The sequence below is a fragment of the Quercus lobata genome, chromosome 5 (genome assembly GCF_001633185.2).
Source record: "Quercus lobata isolate SW786 chromosome 5, ValleyOak3.0 Primary Assembly, whole genome shotgun sequence".
In the NCBI taxonomy this organism is placed as follows: domain Eukaryota; kingdom Viridiplantae; phylum Streptophyta; class Magnoliopsida; order Fagales; family Fagaceae; genus Quercus; species Quercus lobata.
In genome coordinates, this window is record NC_044908.1 from 63,372,035 (window position 1) to 63,390,641 (window position 18,607).

General features: G+C 31.5%; 1 protein-coding gene across 1 annotated transcript in view; it reads left to right on the top strand.

Moving 5' to 3' along the window:
* The first annotated feature begins 3,566 nt into the window (after nucleotides 1-3,566).
* The window catches only part of LOC115991598 (probable LRR receptor-like serine/threonine-protein kinase At1g56130), a 65,066-nt gene continuing 50,025 nt past the window's right edge, over nucleotides 3,567-18,607 (top strand). Inside the window, exons 1-7 of the mRNA XM_031115415.1 lie at nucleotides 3,567-3,720; nucleotides 7,456-7,639; nucleotides 9,234-9,305; nucleotides 9,473-9,544; nucleotides 10,455-10,526; nucleotides 11,489-11,555; nucleotides 18,272-18,279. Of these exons, the coding sequence (XP_030971275.1) occupies nucleotides 3,597-3,720; nucleotides 7,456-7,639; nucleotides 9,234-9,305; nucleotides 9,473-9,544; nucleotides 10,455-10,526; nucleotides 11,489-11,555; nucleotides 18,272-18,279 (599 nt within the window). The 5' untranslated portion in view covers nucleotides 3,567-3,596. The remainder of the gene's footprint in view (nucleotides 3,721-7,455; nucleotides 7,640-9,233; nucleotides 9,306-9,472; nucleotides 9,545-10,454; nucleotides 10,527-11,488; nucleotides 11,556-18,271; nucleotides 18,280-18,607) is intronic.

Sequence of the window (18,607 nt, forward strand, 5' to 3'; positions counted from 1 at the left end):
AAAATAAATAATTGAACAGTTTTTAATTGAAAAGTAGAAAGGTTCTAAATTCCTGTTACTAATTTTTTCTGTCTCATTTCTTTTGGTATTAAAGGTTTTATATATATGACTAAACAATCAAATATATGAGCGAAAACTTTTTATGAAATGAAAACGTTGAAAAGGGTTAAAACTTAAAAAGTCTTTAATTTTTCACAAACTTTGAATATTCATTTTCAATTAAGTAGGAAAAGCTATTTAATTAAAAAAAATTTATTATTTTCTTCACCTAAGAAATGTTGAGCTTAAATCCTATAAAGCTTTTTATTTTTAAAGAGTTTCAACTTATAGTGTCCGCTCCTAAGTCCTGATGATAACTCTTTTCAATCGGTTTTTAATGTAGACATTGATTGAACTCCAAATCTGTTATTCAATCATTAGAGACTTTACCAATTGAACTAACTAAATCCTTTAAAGTCAGCGTGTAAAACAACTTACTTATATTTTGCAATATAGCATGTTTTTTCGTTAGCTTTTTTCAAATTCAAATGGTCAAAATAGGGATAATAATAATCAAATAAATATAACGTTTTAATTAGAGAATTCATTTCATATTAAAAAAAGGAAAAAGAAAAAATCATGGTGTAGAAGAATAGGCTTGTAGGATTTCTTTTTTTTTTTTTAAATATATTATTAATGTGTAATATATAAAATGTAGTATTATTTAATTTTAAATGTGTAGTGTGTTAAATTGGTGACATGGTTCAACGCATAATTAAAGCACTATGCTCCAAAAAAAAAATTTGCTATAAATTTAATTTGATTATTCGACTAGTCATTTTATTTTCTTATCTTTTGGGTAAAAATTGACCATTCATTTTCATCATTGAAATTATATGTAAATTACTTTTTTGTTGTAAATTTACCCATTCATGTCAAAATGGTAATCTAATAGGAAAAGAACAAGAAAATCGAGTTGCATTGCCACACCTCGAAAATCTTGAGATTTTTTTTTTTTTTTCCTTTAGAAACATAATTTAAAAATATATTCTTAGCTTGGCCCTCCTAAAATTTTAATCTTTCATTTCTTTTAAAAGGAAAAAATGTGTCAGAATATTCAAATTCTAATATACAAGAGAGGTTCCTACTTTTAAGAAAATAAATGTGATACTATTAAAAATAAGAATAAAACCATAAGAATTAATTTTATTCAATTTTTTTTAGTAACAAGTTAAATCTTTAAAATTCTTAGGATTTTATCATTTAATGAAAATTTTCTATCACTTCTTCTACCACAACACAATTTATCATAATTTGATAAAATAATTAATTGTAATTGATGTACCATCAATTTCAAAAAATAGAATAAGTTATTACAGTAATTTCCAGTTTTTGCTGGATGAAATTATTTTATTAGCGACATGAAATGCATAAAAGTATTCACCAAATTAATGGTGTTATCTTAAAAGTATTTACCAACAGCCTTGTCATTATTTCTATAAAAAAAATCAAGTAAATAGTAAGTATTTGGGACAAGATTTTTAAGATAGTTTTCAATCTCGTCTGCACAGTAAATTATGCTTTCACGTACCGGAAACATGCACGTTTGAAAAACAGTAACAAAAAGAAGCTTCGATCTCTCTCTCACCTAATGGCTGCTGCCATATGTGGCACGCAGTCAATGGAGGATTTGCGTTTCTGTGTTGTTTAATTATTATTAGGCGAAACACAGCATCTCAGCACCATTTGGGCCCCTTGGTGACTCAGCTTGTGCAACGTAATTATTACACAAGCTTATAAAGCAAAAAAACAATATATATATATATATTTAATATTAATTATTGTTGCATACATACAATTACCTGTACACTAAGATGCATGTGCACTTCATTTAGAGTGTCATTTTCGTGTCGTACACGTCATATCGGTATTATATCGGTCATTTTATGTGATAATTTTTCAAAAATTGCTCATATTACTGTGTCATATTCATACCTATATCTATACTCGTGTTTGTATTTGTGCATCCTAGGTTGTTGAACTATTTTTAACAAATGTTAACAAATCACCTAAGAGTATTGATTTATGAACTATATTTAGAAACATACAATTGGAAAATAATAAAGCAATATTTTTTTGACAATTTTTTATATTTTCCATTAAAGTAGTATTAATTTTTTTTTAATATGATTTATTAATCACTGCATAAAAGCACCCATTAACAAGACACACTTATAAAAACTAAGTTTTCAAAATACAATCTTAATTAAAGTATTCGCATCTAGGAATTCTATCTTATCCTATTTTACTATCTCAAAAAATTACTTTATTAATTATATCATACCATTTTACAATACTCTCAGCATCCCAAAATTCTATTTTTTTCCCATTTTATTTAAAAATTTTATTTTATTCTTTTCTTTACTATTTCTCTTTTTCTCTTCCTTTTCCTCCCTTTCTCCCTCAACTTCTAGCACCGGTTCAACACACAGAGCGCCACACACAGAGACCCATGATACACCAATCAACCTATCTAAACCCATCACCACACACACACATAAACATAAACCATCAACAAAGCCACACACACACAAACACAAACCATCAAACCATCAACAGAGCCACATACACACAAACCATCAAACTAGTCAGAGCCAACAACGGCCACCACACCCACCACCCAAGCCACTGATTAGAAACCCACACTGTCAATTTGAAACCCACGCCGTCAAAAATACCCAAAAAAATGCCATCACCGATCACCAAACGCCATCATCGCCACGCCTTTGTCAGGCCTTGCTTCGGCCAATAGCGAGTTATAGAGTGAGAGAGGGTAGATGAGAAAATAGAAACCAAAACCAAAACCAAACCAAAACTAAAGCAATGCCACCACAGTAAACCCATTCCAAAAAAATCACCACCAGAACTACCATGGGAGCTACTGACAATCAACCCAACCGATCCACCCACCGATTAATAAATCCATTGATTCAAACCTATTGATCAACCGATCCAAACCCACCATCAACCGATCTCAGCCTACTAATCCAAATCCAACACGTCGATCCACGCCGATCCAACCTCCAAAATCCAAAACCCAACACTGGTACAAGGTTTGAAGGAGAGAGATGTGAGTGAGGGAGTGAGGAGGGAGGAGCTGTGACTTATGAGAGACAAAGAGAGGAAGTGAGAGTCAGAATGAGAGCGGACAATTGAGAGAATAAAATATTGTTTTTGGTTTTACAATTGTGGTACATTGCAATTTTAAAGGTAGAATTGCACTATAGCAGTTTTGCAAAAAAATTTGCAATACTTACTTTTTACAAGTTTAGATGTAGGGGGGGTTTTTTGGGCTTTTATGCTAAATTTTAGCTACATATGCATGTGATCCGTACACACAATGGCTATCACTATTCACTGGTTTTGTTTTGGGTTCACTGCTTGACACATGGCCAAACACTTCCAAGTTGAACAATAAACGTAATTTGCCATGTCACATGTCCCCATATAGTGCTTAAGCTCCATTGGCCATTGCTACTACTCCTCTAGGATATATGCAAGTGAAAGTATTTTATATATCTACTTCATTTTTTCTTGTAAAATAGGAAGCTCTGAAGATGAATATGAAAGTGAAGTCACAGTTTTCTTCAATATTTGCTTATGGTTACTGTCTCGTGTTCTTCTTCCTAGTATCGTTTCGCATCTCAAACGCCCAGACTGCCACCACAGACCCTTCTGAAGGTACTATTCTCTGTGTCTCTCTCTCTCAATGTATTTTGTAATAAATTCTTCATTTCATTTCATTTCAACGTACTGATATGAACCTCTCAAATCTGCATATATAAATTGTAATAAACCAAATTTGAAAAGAGTTGGCTCAAAATGAAATTGCAGTAAAGCAATCACATCACATGGGGTTTAATAACGTTGGCAAAGCCAATCTGTCCATTTTTGTTCCTTGCTTTGTTTGAGATATTAGCTAGGACTCACTCATACAGAGAAGCTCACAGTACACGTTTACCTACACTGACATAAATTAACAAACTTTAGTTCTCTCTCTTTTTCTTGCCTCTAATAGTGTTTCTTCTTAATTTCTAGCATGAAGTTTTGTTAGGATAATGAGTTTATTTTCACTTCAAAATAAAACCTGCAGTTTTTAAGACATCAATTTTTTTTTCAAAATATAATTACTTTTGCACTAATAAATTGATAAATAAGTTCACCCAAACACACTAATTACATTTTATTTTCTAAATCTTTATTTTATTTTACTTCATATATGTATCTTAACCAAGAAACATGGCATCTTCATGAGATGTGATAGAGATTGATAGTTTTAACTTTTAATTTGATTGATATATTTTGGTGCGAACTTGGTATCACATCATCAATTATTTGTTATTTTAATTGAATCAACTTTTTTCTTTTCTCAAAACCTCCGTGCAAAATATATCAATTTATATGTTATGACTTTATTAATTTACCAAAATGTATTAATTTAATTTAAATTGAATAAAAAAAGAATAAAGTTTATTACAACTTTTGGAGGACAAAGTGTATGAAATTATAAGGATATAAACGACCACTTTTCTTATTTTTAGTCACTACAAAAATCATACTAATTAACTGCAGAATTATGCACTAAATGGAATTTTACAAGATTTTAGCCCATACGTTGAGATTTTTAAATTCTTCTTTTAAATTCTTCTTTCACAACAGACAATGCTTAATTGTTTCAAGATCTTTCTCAAAAAAAAAAATATATATATATATATATATGTTTTGAGATTGAAAGCTATTGAAAAATTAAAATATGAAACCTCATTTCAAAGATGTTTATTTATTTATTTTCTTCCCGGTTAAGCAATTTATTCTACGTTCAAAAGGTGAATGTTGATTTGAAAAATCTCATTAAGCATTTTGAACAAAATTCAAACTAAATTATTCTGTATCATCACCACCAACGCCTATGCTTTGACAAGGCTTCCTTTTTCGCATCACATTGGAATTATTTGAGCATGACAGTCAAAACTTTTGAAGCATGCCATTGACATTTGTGACAATACATGACCAAAAAATGAAAAAAGTACCACTATATTACATAATGCAATTTTTATCAAGGGCGGCGTGTTTAGTCAAACTTCATTGTTGTTAATTTCGTAGTTAAGACTTTAACAATAAAGTAGCTTGTACTTATCCAAAAATATTAATAATAAATTAAGTAGCTTCTATTTTTAATAAAGGAAGTGTACCACTTTTAATACCGGGCTGTTTCGGGTTATTTCGGCTATTTTGGGAAATTCCGGTCATTCCGGCCGAAATATTGATTTCGGTCCGAAATCAGTTCAGAAGAAAATTACCTCTTTGAAATTGATTTTTGCCGGTAGAAACCCATAGATCCGTGACACTGATACAATGACGAAGTTAAGGCGAAGCCCGCCACTACATCATGTCCTCATTCTGTTAATCTACATCTCTTGTTCTTACTGGTTTGTCTTCTCTTCTTCGCCCAACGCAGACTTCTCGTACCAGTCGTTTATAGCTTCTCAATGCATTTTTAAATTGTGTGGCTGTGAAGTTGTGTTTATTATTCTTTTTGAAGTAACGTGTGGCTTTTTTTTTTTTTTTTTTTTTTTTTGATGGGGAAGTAACGTGTGGCTTTGGTATAAGTTAAAACTAATGTCAAATTCAATTCAGAATTCACGTGGGTTAGGTAGAGTCTATAACTTCTACAATTTTTTTTTTTTTTTTTTTTTTGAGAAATATCCTTTTACACTTGTTTTAAGTTTTATTACTATTTTTTTAAATATGATGATTAGTAGGGGGTGTCAATTCGGGTCAGTGTGTCGGGTACGTGTCGTGTCGAGGTAGGGATATTCGACTAAATGGCTCAACCCTAACCCGACCCATTTAATAATCGTGTCATGATCCTTCAACCCTAACTCAACCTGTTAATAAGGCGGGTTGACCTGATCCAACCCATTTGACACGCTTAATAAACGAGTCATGTTGGGTTGACACGAATGTAACATCTAGAAATAATTTTTTTTACATCCCAAATAACAGTCCATACACTTCAAATCTCTAACTCACATTCAAAATAATATAGTTCAACAAAAATATAACATTCATCTAGAAATAAGTTCTTTGCACTCCAAAAGAAGTGCATACACTTCAACCCAAATTCAAAATAACAAAGTTTAACAAAAATAAAATAACATAGTTCAAAAAAAATATAATATCCTTGGAAAATAAAATAACATAGTTCAAAAAAAATATAATATCCTTGAAACTCGCCAAATGTTAAGTATCAATATTGAAAGAATTTGAGTAAATAATAGACTAATCCTAACTATGACCACAATTATTATCCATAAATTCTTTGTTGATGTCCAAATTTATAACATCTTTCACAAGCTCATCCAATTTCATTTGTACAAGTTCTATGCCAAAAAAAAAAAAAGGTATTAGTAGTTCATAGGGTCTGTAAAGTTTCAATTTCCAATTATATTCCTTACAAATTTTTGTAATTACTCACTTTTCTTTTTAAATTTAAAATATATGTTGGATATAAAAGGTATTTGACAAATCTAAAATAAAATAAATATTTATTTGTTATACGAGTTAAACGGGTTCTGTTAAGTGGATCATTTCGGGTTGACACAAATAAATTGGCGTGTCAAACGTGTCTATTGCGGGTTACACGGGTTGACCCAATCCGCGATGAAAGATATGATGACGAAATAAAAGAATGAAAGATATGATGAATATAGAATAAACACAGTCATAAATCAAATAGAAACAACTAAAAAAGATAATAGAATAATATTTATAACGCCAGAGAGAAAAATTAACCCTAGACACATCTATTTTCACACCCAAATCTATATTCTCCTTGTGTCAAGTCTTTATTAGATTTTGTCCCCCCAAAAAAAAGTCTTAATTAGATTTTAGTAAACAATTTATGGAGAATAGAGAGAGATTGCTTCATTTATTTATTTATTTTATTTGTATTGGTGATAGATAAATAGTAGGAGAGGGAAAGGAAATCATAGACATAACTTAAGGGATGGATGTTATTACTCGTTAATAGTGCACTATCACTTGATAGGAGACTTTTAAAACTGTTGTTTTGGTGAAATGTTTAATGTGCTTTAGCCTTCAAGATTATCCAAAATAGATCTTGGGCTACATAGAAAAAAAAAAAGTGTACTAGGCCTTGGCCATCTATAATTATATACAGGATTTGGGCCTTGGGCTACATAACAATCTAATCCCCAAAAATATAAGAGAAAAGATCTTGGGCCTTGGCCATATATTATATACTGGATTTGGTCAGGTCCTTTTGCAAGAAATTTTGAATTTGAATTTTGTTTTATATCAAAGTGTATTTTGGAATCTGGAACGTCTTTATATTTTGGTCATATCATTTGAGTATGTGATAGTGATGTGATGATATTGAGAGTTGTGTTACAGTGAGGGCATTGAACTCAATATTCCAACAATGGGATGCACAAGCAGTGGCATTGTGGAACATAAGTGGAAACCCATGTAGCGGATCTGCCTTAAATGATACTGATTTGGAGGACCCAATGAATAACCCATCTATCAAATGTGACTGTACCTACAGTAATGGTACCATCTGCCATATTACACAATTGTATGCCTCTCTCTCTCTCTCTCCCTCTCTCTCTCTCTCTCATAATAATAGGACATCAAAAGAGAATAAATACTAGTTTGCATTTTATCACCAAATTCCTTCCATAATCTATTCCCAAGCTCTAATATTCACTCTAGCCTTGGATCTAAACAAGTGGCAAGGTTTGGACACGTGTTTTCATTGTATTGGTTCAAAGTGCACTGGACCCAAGTTATGTCCAAATATCTTACCTTCTTGTGCCTTTTTTCTCTAATCCTAACTTCCATTCATGGACAGTTAACCGTTATTTGTTAGAGTACTAATACAACCAAGGAGATGGACTCCATATCCAGTTGAGATTCACATGTATGGGCAGTTCAGAATTAAGATTTACTCAAACTCTAACAGTAGATTGTAGAGTATATTTTCTCTTTCCATGTTCGTTTGGCAAAGATTATTTTTCCCAACTTATTTTACTATTTAGCTTATTTTTACAATTATTTATGGGTTTCACTGCACTTTTTGGTACTATTCATGAGTTTCACTGTATTATTTCAACTAACTTTTACTTTTATCTATAGTACTTTTAGTAAAAAAATTTCAATTTCAGTAAAATAAACAGATCCTAAACAAACCCTCCATGTTGACCCCTTGAGATACATTCAACTCCCTTAGAAAGGCCATGAAAAAATGTTTGGGTGCCATCGCCCATCAATAATGTTACACCTCAAAAGATTCTCACTCAACATTGTAAAGAAGTTAGAGAAATTCTATCTCACAGGGTTGAGATAGAGAGAAGACTTCTATATCTTATATATAATTAATTACAAAATGTTTATGGTCCATTTTATGGACTTGTACAGGATGGCTACAATCAAGTAAATATTCAACAAATATGGAATACCACAATCTTAGCTTTCCTAGAATAGATAGAGTGATATGCGCCTCTATTGAATAATGCTAGAATCATGGAGGAGCCTTTTTTACTACAGCTGTAATCACAGTGCATGATTTGTTGGTCTACTCATTGCTAGGATCATGCTCTATGGGTGTAATTCTATCACATTGGAGAGTAGAGACATGTCTCCTAAGTCCTAATAGATACATAGTGCCCTACTTTCATTCCTCATTTCTTGTTAGGCCCAACCCTCCTCCTTAGTATTGTAAGGATTTAATTCACATTTTACCTCCAGTTTAAACTTTTGTGGGACAAAGGGTATTTTATTATGGTATTAGAATGGATACTCTTGAATTTGAGTCTAGTTTCACTCTACCTTGCGTTTAAAAGTTATTCAATATGTTGGATCCTATTTATTGAAGGCAATTTTGAGCCCATATGTAAGGGGATTTTTTGGCTTATAACAAGTGGGAGAGGGGGGATTTGAACCCAACCTCTCCTTGTGAGAGAGAATCGATAGAGACACTGAGCCATAAATCTCTTGGCATGTGATGGGATTGTTAGGATAATGGTTAAGTGATTAGATTCATCATTTTTCAATCAATTTAAACTTTTGGAATAAGTTGTAGTCTATCACATACTAACCTTAACATATCTTTTTGAATACATATCATTTTCTTTACTTATTGCAAGCTAGTTGTTCTTATATTTTTACAGGAGAGTGTATGAATTGAACAAACTTGGAGTGATTCCAGAAGAACTTGTGGCTTTGAAATTTCTTACCTTCTTGTATGGATTTCTTCACTCTCTGCATTTGATTTATGATAGTTAACTCATTTTTTCTATTTGTCTTTTCTAGGGTGGGGAAAGAAACTTATTGTTTATTAGATTGTTAAAATTTTCATTTGAATGAGAGATTCAGATTAAAAGATGATAATTTTGTTCTACATCTGTAGGAAGATTGATCGAAATTTCTTCACAGGCCCCTTGCCAACCTTTATTGGAAATTTATCTGCATTGCAGTTATTGTAAGTATTGAAAGAAGGCATATATATGGTTCAAACTTTGAAGCAAATATTTGACTTTATGCTTGTCATCTATTAGAGTAGGTTCACGTTTCTGCAGTGACTAAGGTAACATAAGGACATTGTTAAATTGCATTTATATTCGGTAAAAACATGTAAAACATATCCAACTTGTTAAGTGCAATATAAACTATCTGACCACGAATCATTTTGGTTCAGTAGAACCTTTGCTTGTGTCGTGGATGAATGCAAGTACCTATCATGTGGATGGAGAGAGGGAATGAAATGAAAGGCCTAAACCTAGCCTTCTATTTTATTTTAACAGTTGTTAAGAGGAGAATTAGTTCGTATCTAATTTTCAAAGGCCTTCTGCATTACAAAAAGGGGTTATAGAGAGAGTTTCCCCAGCAAATGAATTTCAAATAATATGAATCTTCACAACAAAAAATTCAAGCAATTATCAAGGCTCCTCAAATCCACATCACAAGCAGCACAGGAACATGCATAATGCGTGCCTAACATGCGTTGATATTCAATTATTTATCAAGGCTCCTCAAATCCTCTGTTACCCTTGCTTCAAAAAGGTGAAACCTTACATGTAACAAGAATTATCATGCCTTAGCACTTCTATTGCTACCTTAGACAGTTACACATTAAGCCAGCAACGTATGCTGTCTTGGACATTTTTCATACCAAAATTCGTTTGTCCTTTCCAGTTATAATCTATTTACTATTTGTTCATTTTAACAATTATTTCATTGTCTTAATTATGCTTTTTGATACTTCCATATAAATATAATGTGATGTTGTTTATAGAAATAATTGATCAATACTGGTGGGTAAATTATAAAGTATAATTACTGAGAATATCTGGTTGTTGATTCCTAGATTTATTGTTTTTTTAACATTTTAGGTCAATTGCCCACAATATGTTCTCTGGGACCATCCCAAAGGAGCTTGGAAACCTGAAGGAGCTAAATATGCTGTAAGACACGAAAGCACCCTACAGTGAAACATCAATTATTCTGAGAAAAGAAAGTATCAATCAAAAGTTTTGTTTTGTAAATGCATGGCCTTATTTTGATGGAAGTTAATTGCTTCTCTGAAGTATATGGAATGAAGATTCATTTTAAAATCTTGCAAATAATATAATAGAAAGTAAAAGTGAGTTTTAGAACAGTTTCATTTTGCAAAAAATACTACCTGTTGTTATTGGTAATGACTTACCTGAAAATTCTTAAAAGGTAGCATTCTGGGCCTGGATACTAGCTACCCTTTCTGAGTTGTCACTTTATTATTCCTATCCAAATTTTGTTTTGCTAGAAATGTCAAGAGTTTGACATAAATATTCAAGTGATCTAGATTATAATTGTGAATTTTTTGATATGATAATAGGCTCATTGTCCAAAAGGTACATAAACAGAAATCTAACTAGGACTATCTTTGATATTATCTCACTTATTTCATTGGAAACTCAACAAATATAAAGCTTTCATAAATGTCAACTTAAAAATGAAAATTTTACAAGGCTCATTCTATCTAACATTACTACAGAAGTCAAGAAACCTCTTAAATGGCAGTGATCACTTGTATTTTAAGACATTAGTCATCTAGGATCATGAACTTAAAATAAATTTCACCTGGTACTGTTCTTGACATTATTTAACCAGTTTTGATGATTTACAAACCTAATGCTTAAAATATGATAATATCAAAATTATAAATTTTTATATGGCTCATTTTGTCTAAACATTATTTCATAATAAATAAAAAGAAGGCCTCTTTTACTGCTAGATTGAAAAAGCTCTTGAATGTTAATCAGAAGTTGCATTTAATTAAATAGTCAAAGAAATCAGTTTTGAAACTGATTACTGGGAGAAAAAAATACACCATATGAATTTTGATGATTTCTTTGACATATAACTTCTCCGGATGTATACCATGCAGGTCTTTGGCTTCAAATAATTTCTCAGGAACACTTCCTCCAGAACTGGGTAATTTGGTCAAACTTGAGCAAATGTAAGTTCTAACGTTCTTTTACTTCAAATTGATCATATGCAAGAGTGTGTCAAATTGCAATGTCTAAATTATATTGGCTTGTGAATTTTGCAGTTACGTTGACAGTAGTGGATTGGGTGGTGAAATCCCTTCAACATTTGCCAACCTTCAAAACATGCGAATCATGTTAAGAGGACATCACTTTTAGTTATTTATATTACTCATGTAGATGAAGATTTTATCATGGGCACAGCTTACAATAGATATGCTTGGGTTTCAGGAGGGTATCAGACAGTCCTTTCACTGGAAGGATACCAGACTTCATTGGAAACTGGACAAAGCTAACAGCTCTGTAAGCCATCAAAGTATCTGGTTACATCTTCAAGTGTATTTTACGTGGATGATAAGTTGTAGTCATCTCTAGATTTTTATGCATTCCTCCAAAGCAGAGAAGTATGGCTACTATAATACAACTGTTGACAAGCCGGTTAAATGTTTTTGTAGGAGAATTCAAGGAAACTCTTTTGAAGGTCCAATACCATCCAGTTTTTCTAACTTGATCTCATTGCAAAGTTTGTGAGTATATTTTTCAAATTATTTTAATCTCTATCTCTCTCAACAAGACTAGTTTCATAATGTTTGTGTATACATGTAGGCGAATCAGTGATATATACAATGTGAGCTCCTCCCTTGACTTTATTAAAAATTTGACGTCCTTGACTAACTTGTAAGTTAACTTACCCTGCCATGCGCTCATATGCCATCCAACATTGTTTTTCTTTTATACCAAATATACAATCTAAACTCATTAACCTATGCACTAATTATCCATTGTTATTTCTCTCATAGAGTTCTAAGAAATGCATTGATTACTGGAAATATTCCATCTGATATTGGAGAATACAAAATGTTACAAATACTGTAAGTTCCAATGGACAGTCAAACCTTAAATTCTGACTGATTTCTGAGACTTCTTTCTGTTCTATTTATTTCTCTCAATTTATCACTTACTTTTTCAGGGATTTGAGTTTCAACAACCTAACAGGTGAAATACCAAGTGGTTTGTTCAGTATAAGTTCTCTCAAATTCTTGTAAGTATGCCCTTGCCTTCTTGTTTTTCCTTTCTTCTTGCAGTAGAAGGATTCAAAGTTACAAACTTAAGACCTACACCCAACCTGCCCCTCTACCACCTAAGCTAGGGCTGAGCACTTTGTCCCCATTGCTTGAAGATCTTGATCTATGCCCTCTTTTGTTATCATCGTGGACTTACGTTCCAATGCAACCCCACCCCCCATCCCACCCCAGTCCTTTTTTAATTCTCCTATGCTTTCTCTTACACTCTATCAAAATGGTTAGGTTTCTTGGAAACAATAGTCTCTCTGGAACACTTCCTAGCCTAAAAAGTGAAGAACTTCAGAATGTGTAAGTTCTCATAACATAATAAATACGTCATCTTAATCTCTTAATGTTTTCCCTTTCAGTATGATTTGACATTATTCTTAGGTTCCAATGAGATTATCATAATGTCATCTTAAATATTTAATGTTAACCCTTCTAGTTTTTTAGTATGCTTTAACATTATTCTATTTTATTTTTTATGTTTCAAGTGAATCTCCTGGGTATGTGTATCTTTTTCATTTCAAGCAAATCTGTGTGTGAGTGAGTATTTTAGTATCTTTTAACAATATTCATCCTTGGAAAGATGGCTAACTGAAACAGTCAACTAGGTAGAGGAGCATCATTACTTGAGATCCTATACTTGTTACAAGCCTAAAAAGTAGTCAAATTGGTTGCCCTTGGCAGAATTTTGGAATAACAGCAATTTTCAAACCACCATCAAGACTCCCTTTGACGCCCTGTATGGGTTTCCAATTTCCACCCCCTTGGCTCATAGACTACATACGTGGTACTAGAAAATTATAGACGGTTGAAGACATGAGAGTAGATCTTGTCTATCCTCAAAAACAATCTTGTAGCTGCCCAATAAAGAATGACTATACAAGTTGACAAACACATAATTAGTTAAGAATACTCAGTGGATGATTGGTTGTTCTTGAGACTCCCTTACAGACAAAAATATTTGGGACTTCGAAGCCATTTGAAGCTATCACCGATATACTTTGTTCCATTTAGATCCTTCAAAGGATTCCTCTGAATTTTAGATCCATCCAGTCTTTCAAGTATCTACCTCAAGCCAAAATTGGGAAAACATACCACTCCTTTGTCAACATATCCTCAAGTTAACAAAGAAGGGGATCTCTCTCCTGAACCCGAAGAAATCTTACAAATAACAATGACCGAGCTAGGAAACGAGGTTGCTATAGAGGTGCTTGTCAACTGAAGATTATGTTACATTAGAGTTATTCCATACCTTTCAGCTCCAACTCCCTCACCTTGTGGGCAAGGTGCTTTTCAAGGGGAGGGATATCTTGGAAGCCTAGTAAGGGCCTTGTGCTATGCATGCCACGCAACCCCAACCCATATGCTGTGTGCAAGCAAGTCAATAGCCAAAATTATGTGTGTAAGCATGTGAAAGTAGCATCATGTGTAGGAATTATGTGTGAGAATCATGAAGTGTGAGGGAAATAGGCAAGTAGGATGCTAAAGATTGAATTTCATTAAGGTAGTCATTAGAGCACTTTGTTACAATTGGTTTGTTAATTAGAAGTTATTTAGAGATAATCTTGCTTAAAAAATACCAAGATCTTGAGTATAAATAGAATCATGTATTTGTACTTGCTCATTATGTGAACTAACCGCAAACCTACGCGTTGCACGTGATAATTATTTTTATGGTGATTTTATTATTATTATTTTTTTACAATTTAAACTAATTTAATAAGGAGTAATGTATTTCATAATCATATTTTTATTTATTATAGGAATAATCATAAATGTAATATAGGAACAATCATAAATCACAAATATAAATTTTTTTTGTTCCAAAATAAAAACAATACAATTTTTCTCAGAAATTCATAAGGCAAGTTAACAAAAATATTCATTTTTAATAAAATTTATTTATAAAATTTTGTGAATCATTAAAAAGAATATAAAATTTTGAAATTATTCCTTTAGTCTTAAACAAACTCTCTCAAACCTTATTTTTTCTGCCTATAATCCAAAACACTGAAAAACATAACTAAAAAGATTAATAAAACTAAATAATGATTAATTAGACCAATTAGGAAAACACTTTGTTGCCGATAGTCTATTAAGGTTATTTTCTTTGTAGAAATTGTAATTTCATCCACCCAAAACATATTATCAAATAAACAATTATTAGCAAAATCTTAGAATTAAATTTCTATATATGCATTGTTATAAAATAATAATAATAAAAATAAAATTTCAAAAGCTAAAATTTGTCACCCATTCGATTATTTTCATTTGGCTAAGCAAAACCTTTGCTTTTCTCTAAATAAATGACATTATAGAGTACTTCTAATAGAACTATTAAGAGTACTTTGTCTGCCACAAAGAATTAAAAAATAAACAAAAATGAGTAAAATCTTATAGTTTAACATTTAAATTGAGCACTATAAAAAATCATGCTATGTAATAGAATAATATTTTTTTTTTATGCTATGTTTAATCCCTTATAACTTAATAGGATAATATTTAACAATTAAAGAGGAAAAAAGCAACAACGACAACATTTTAAAAAACAAAACTAAATCACATCAACCCAAAGTAGAGTTTTAAAGAATATAAAAAATAACCTAAAGAAGAGATGCAAGAAATTTTTTTTTTTTTTAAAAATCCACCAAAAAATTGTGAGAGAGAGAGAGAGAGAGAGAGAAACAACCTTTTTTTTTGTGAGGGAAAACAATGCATAGAATGGAAGAGATAGGGACAAATTTATATTAAGAGAGTGTGAATAAGAAGAGACAAAAATAAAGGAAGATGAAGAGAAAAATGAAGAATGATATTAGTGTAAAGGGTAGTGGGGAGATGAAAAGGTAAGGGAGGGAAAAAGGTTGGAGAGGTAGTGGGGAGATGAAAAGGTAAGGGAGTGAGAAAGGTTGGAGAGTGTAAATATTAAAAAAATAAATGTTAAAAACAATTATAGAAAAATTGGAATGAATTAAGATAATGATGTGAATGCTGATGTGGCTCAACGGGAGTGTAGCAACAATAAATGATACGCTTCGGCTTTTAGATATAATTAGTTATAGACCCGCGCGTTGCGCGTGATTATTTTTTATGGTGATCTCATTATTATTATTTTGTAATTTGAACTAATTTAATGAAAAGTAATGCATTTCATAATCATATTTATCACAAAATAATTTTTTTATTATTGTAGAATTGTTTTATTTAAAATTCAAAACCTTAATTCTACCATAGTTGGTTGACTAATTTTTACATCTCTAAGTCAATTAAACACGTTTTGCATGCTACATGTAAACCTTCTTTTCCATAAGGGTTGAAATAATGTGTGTAATATTTTTTTTCTATGGAAGTTAAAAAGAATAAAATTCACCTTATCTTGATGTTTTCTAAAAATTAAATTTGGAGATTCTCTTTCAATAATTGTGAAAATTCCAAGCAATAATTCAGAAGGTAATACATGTTACATGTTCATACTTTGATTGTATAATTGTATGATTGATTTGGGTTGTAATTTATAAGTTGAATATGGTGGTGTATATCCAAAATGGCCTAACTATGTTATTTAGGATATTGAATATAGTGTTGTGTGTGATTTATAGAGTAGCAACGGTTGTAGTAATTAAAAATTGGTTTTTTATTGTCTTTTAAGTTAATAAAAACCTTACATCTACTTTTTTTTTTTCAAAAAACCTTTACATATTTTTTTAACGTGAATCTTTACATATATACCTTAATAAGTAAACCCTATATATTTCATTTTCTTAGATGCATAAAAAAAAGACATATATTCCATAATAATAGTGGCTAATTAGTTTTTTCATGTTCTCATTTATAACGTTTCTTACTATTATCACATTTTACTGGCTGTTGATTTTCATAATAGAGGCATTAAATGAGAGTTAAATTCTTCGAACATTTCATTAGATTTTAAAAGTCATGGTGTGTGAAGAATATAAGCATTTAAGGACTTTTTTTTATATATTTTATTATTTTTAAATAATGTTAAATGAAATGTCAAAAAAAAATATTTTGAAAATTTTCATCTTTATTTCTTATATATTTCTATTATTACTGAAGAATGTTTTCCTTTTAGTTTTGATAATAAATATGATTTTCTAGATTAAAGTTTGATTAGTTTCAAGTTTAAGTTTTGTATGATTTTATTTAATTGTTGATTATATGATTTAATTAAGTGAATTTAACGATTTATTTATTTGCATTGTAAAGTTTATAATAACATTCGTAGGGTCATCTTTAATTAATTTTTTACTCCTTTAGCCGTCGGTCTCTTTGTTTTCCAATTAACGGTTACTAATTAATTTATTTAATTGACGTTTGATTTCTTTTACTAATCTCTTTCTCTCCCTCTTTGTTAACATCCTATTGTTTTCCCAAATTTGATGATAATTCTAATGTACTAAATATGCATATTATAACTTTTATTTTTATTTTTATTTTACTCCATTTTGCTGCCATGAAGTTAGTACATCCATAACTATTAGTTTATTATTTTATGATATGTTTGGTTTGATATTTGTAAGGACGCGATTCGTGACGGACCGTAACAGTGTCGGGTTCGCACGTGAAAAGGCCCCTAACAATATCATTTGTAGAGCGTGGGTTTGGAAGGCTAGGCCTTGTTCGATAGGCGGTGGGTTTTTCGCGGTGTTCGTATGAACTTAAGCTTTCCTACACCCCTGGAGTCTTTCTCCTGGAGGTGGGTTGGGAGGCCCTGGTTTCTGGCCATTTTTCCCAACCCCCCCAATCGATGCACCTTCCTTTTTATTATATAGTCCGTCTTGGCTGATCCTGACCCTCCACTTGTAGGTCAGGCAGGAGCTTGTTCCTGTGTCCATCCCATCAACTGTCCCGTCTAACTTTCTATTAGTCGCATGGATCGACGTTTGCACCGCCCAAACGTCTTTTCTCATTAACCAACTCTGGGTATTGGCAGGTACATTTACTGAAGGGGGTGGGACGCACTTTCCTTGGTCCGAGTTCACACCCTGCTTCCCTATGGGCCCCATTCCGTTCACATCCCTTTGAGGGGGCTGTTTGGGGATTGCCTACACCAAGGTGTTGGTCTTCCTGTTGAAGCTATGGAATGCCGAGGACAGGGTAAGTTCTCAGCCGTTCCCCTTGCTACCTCGGCCACTGAGCATTTGTCTTCGGCAAGGTACCTCCTCGGCACGGGCCCTGGGCCCAGATAGAGTTTGGGCCGGACTGCAGAGCTCTCGGACCCACAATATTATTATTATTATTATTATTAAAAATTTAGTGTTTCTAAAATAGCATGTGTTTTGTATTCTCTTTTTCTAATAATGCATTGTAACGTTTTATGGGAATACTTTATAAGAAAATAGTTTATTCTTTTGTTTTTTTTTTTTTGCATTGTAACATTTCATGGGAAGACTTTATAAGAACAATTTTTATTTATTGAATAAAATATTATACGTTTAATTTTTAAAAAAAAATGAGACAAAATATAAATAATTATGATATGGAGGATGTTGCTAAATTTAAATGTTGAATAAAATAAGATGAGAATAAAATAATAAAAATGAAATGTATAGCAATAAACACCATATTATTTTAGTTATGCTAGGTAATAAAATAATATTATATTTTTATATACTATCTTTATAATGCAATAATATAACATTTAACAACCAATGAGAATAAAAAAGATAACAACATAAAATATAAAACTAAATCGTATCAAGCTCGATTACCTGTCAATTCCAATTTTAGCAAACTAACTGACTTCTAGTAGTCTAAAACTGATTTCTGCGATGCATTTGGTGGAGCTTTCAATACTGCATCAGTATGTTTTGATGGTCAACTTGTTACACTAAAATTAAAAAATATATATATACCAAAAATTGAAGGAAAATATATATATATATATATAGAGAGAGAGAGAGAGAGAGAGGGGCTTTTGTGTGTGGAAAA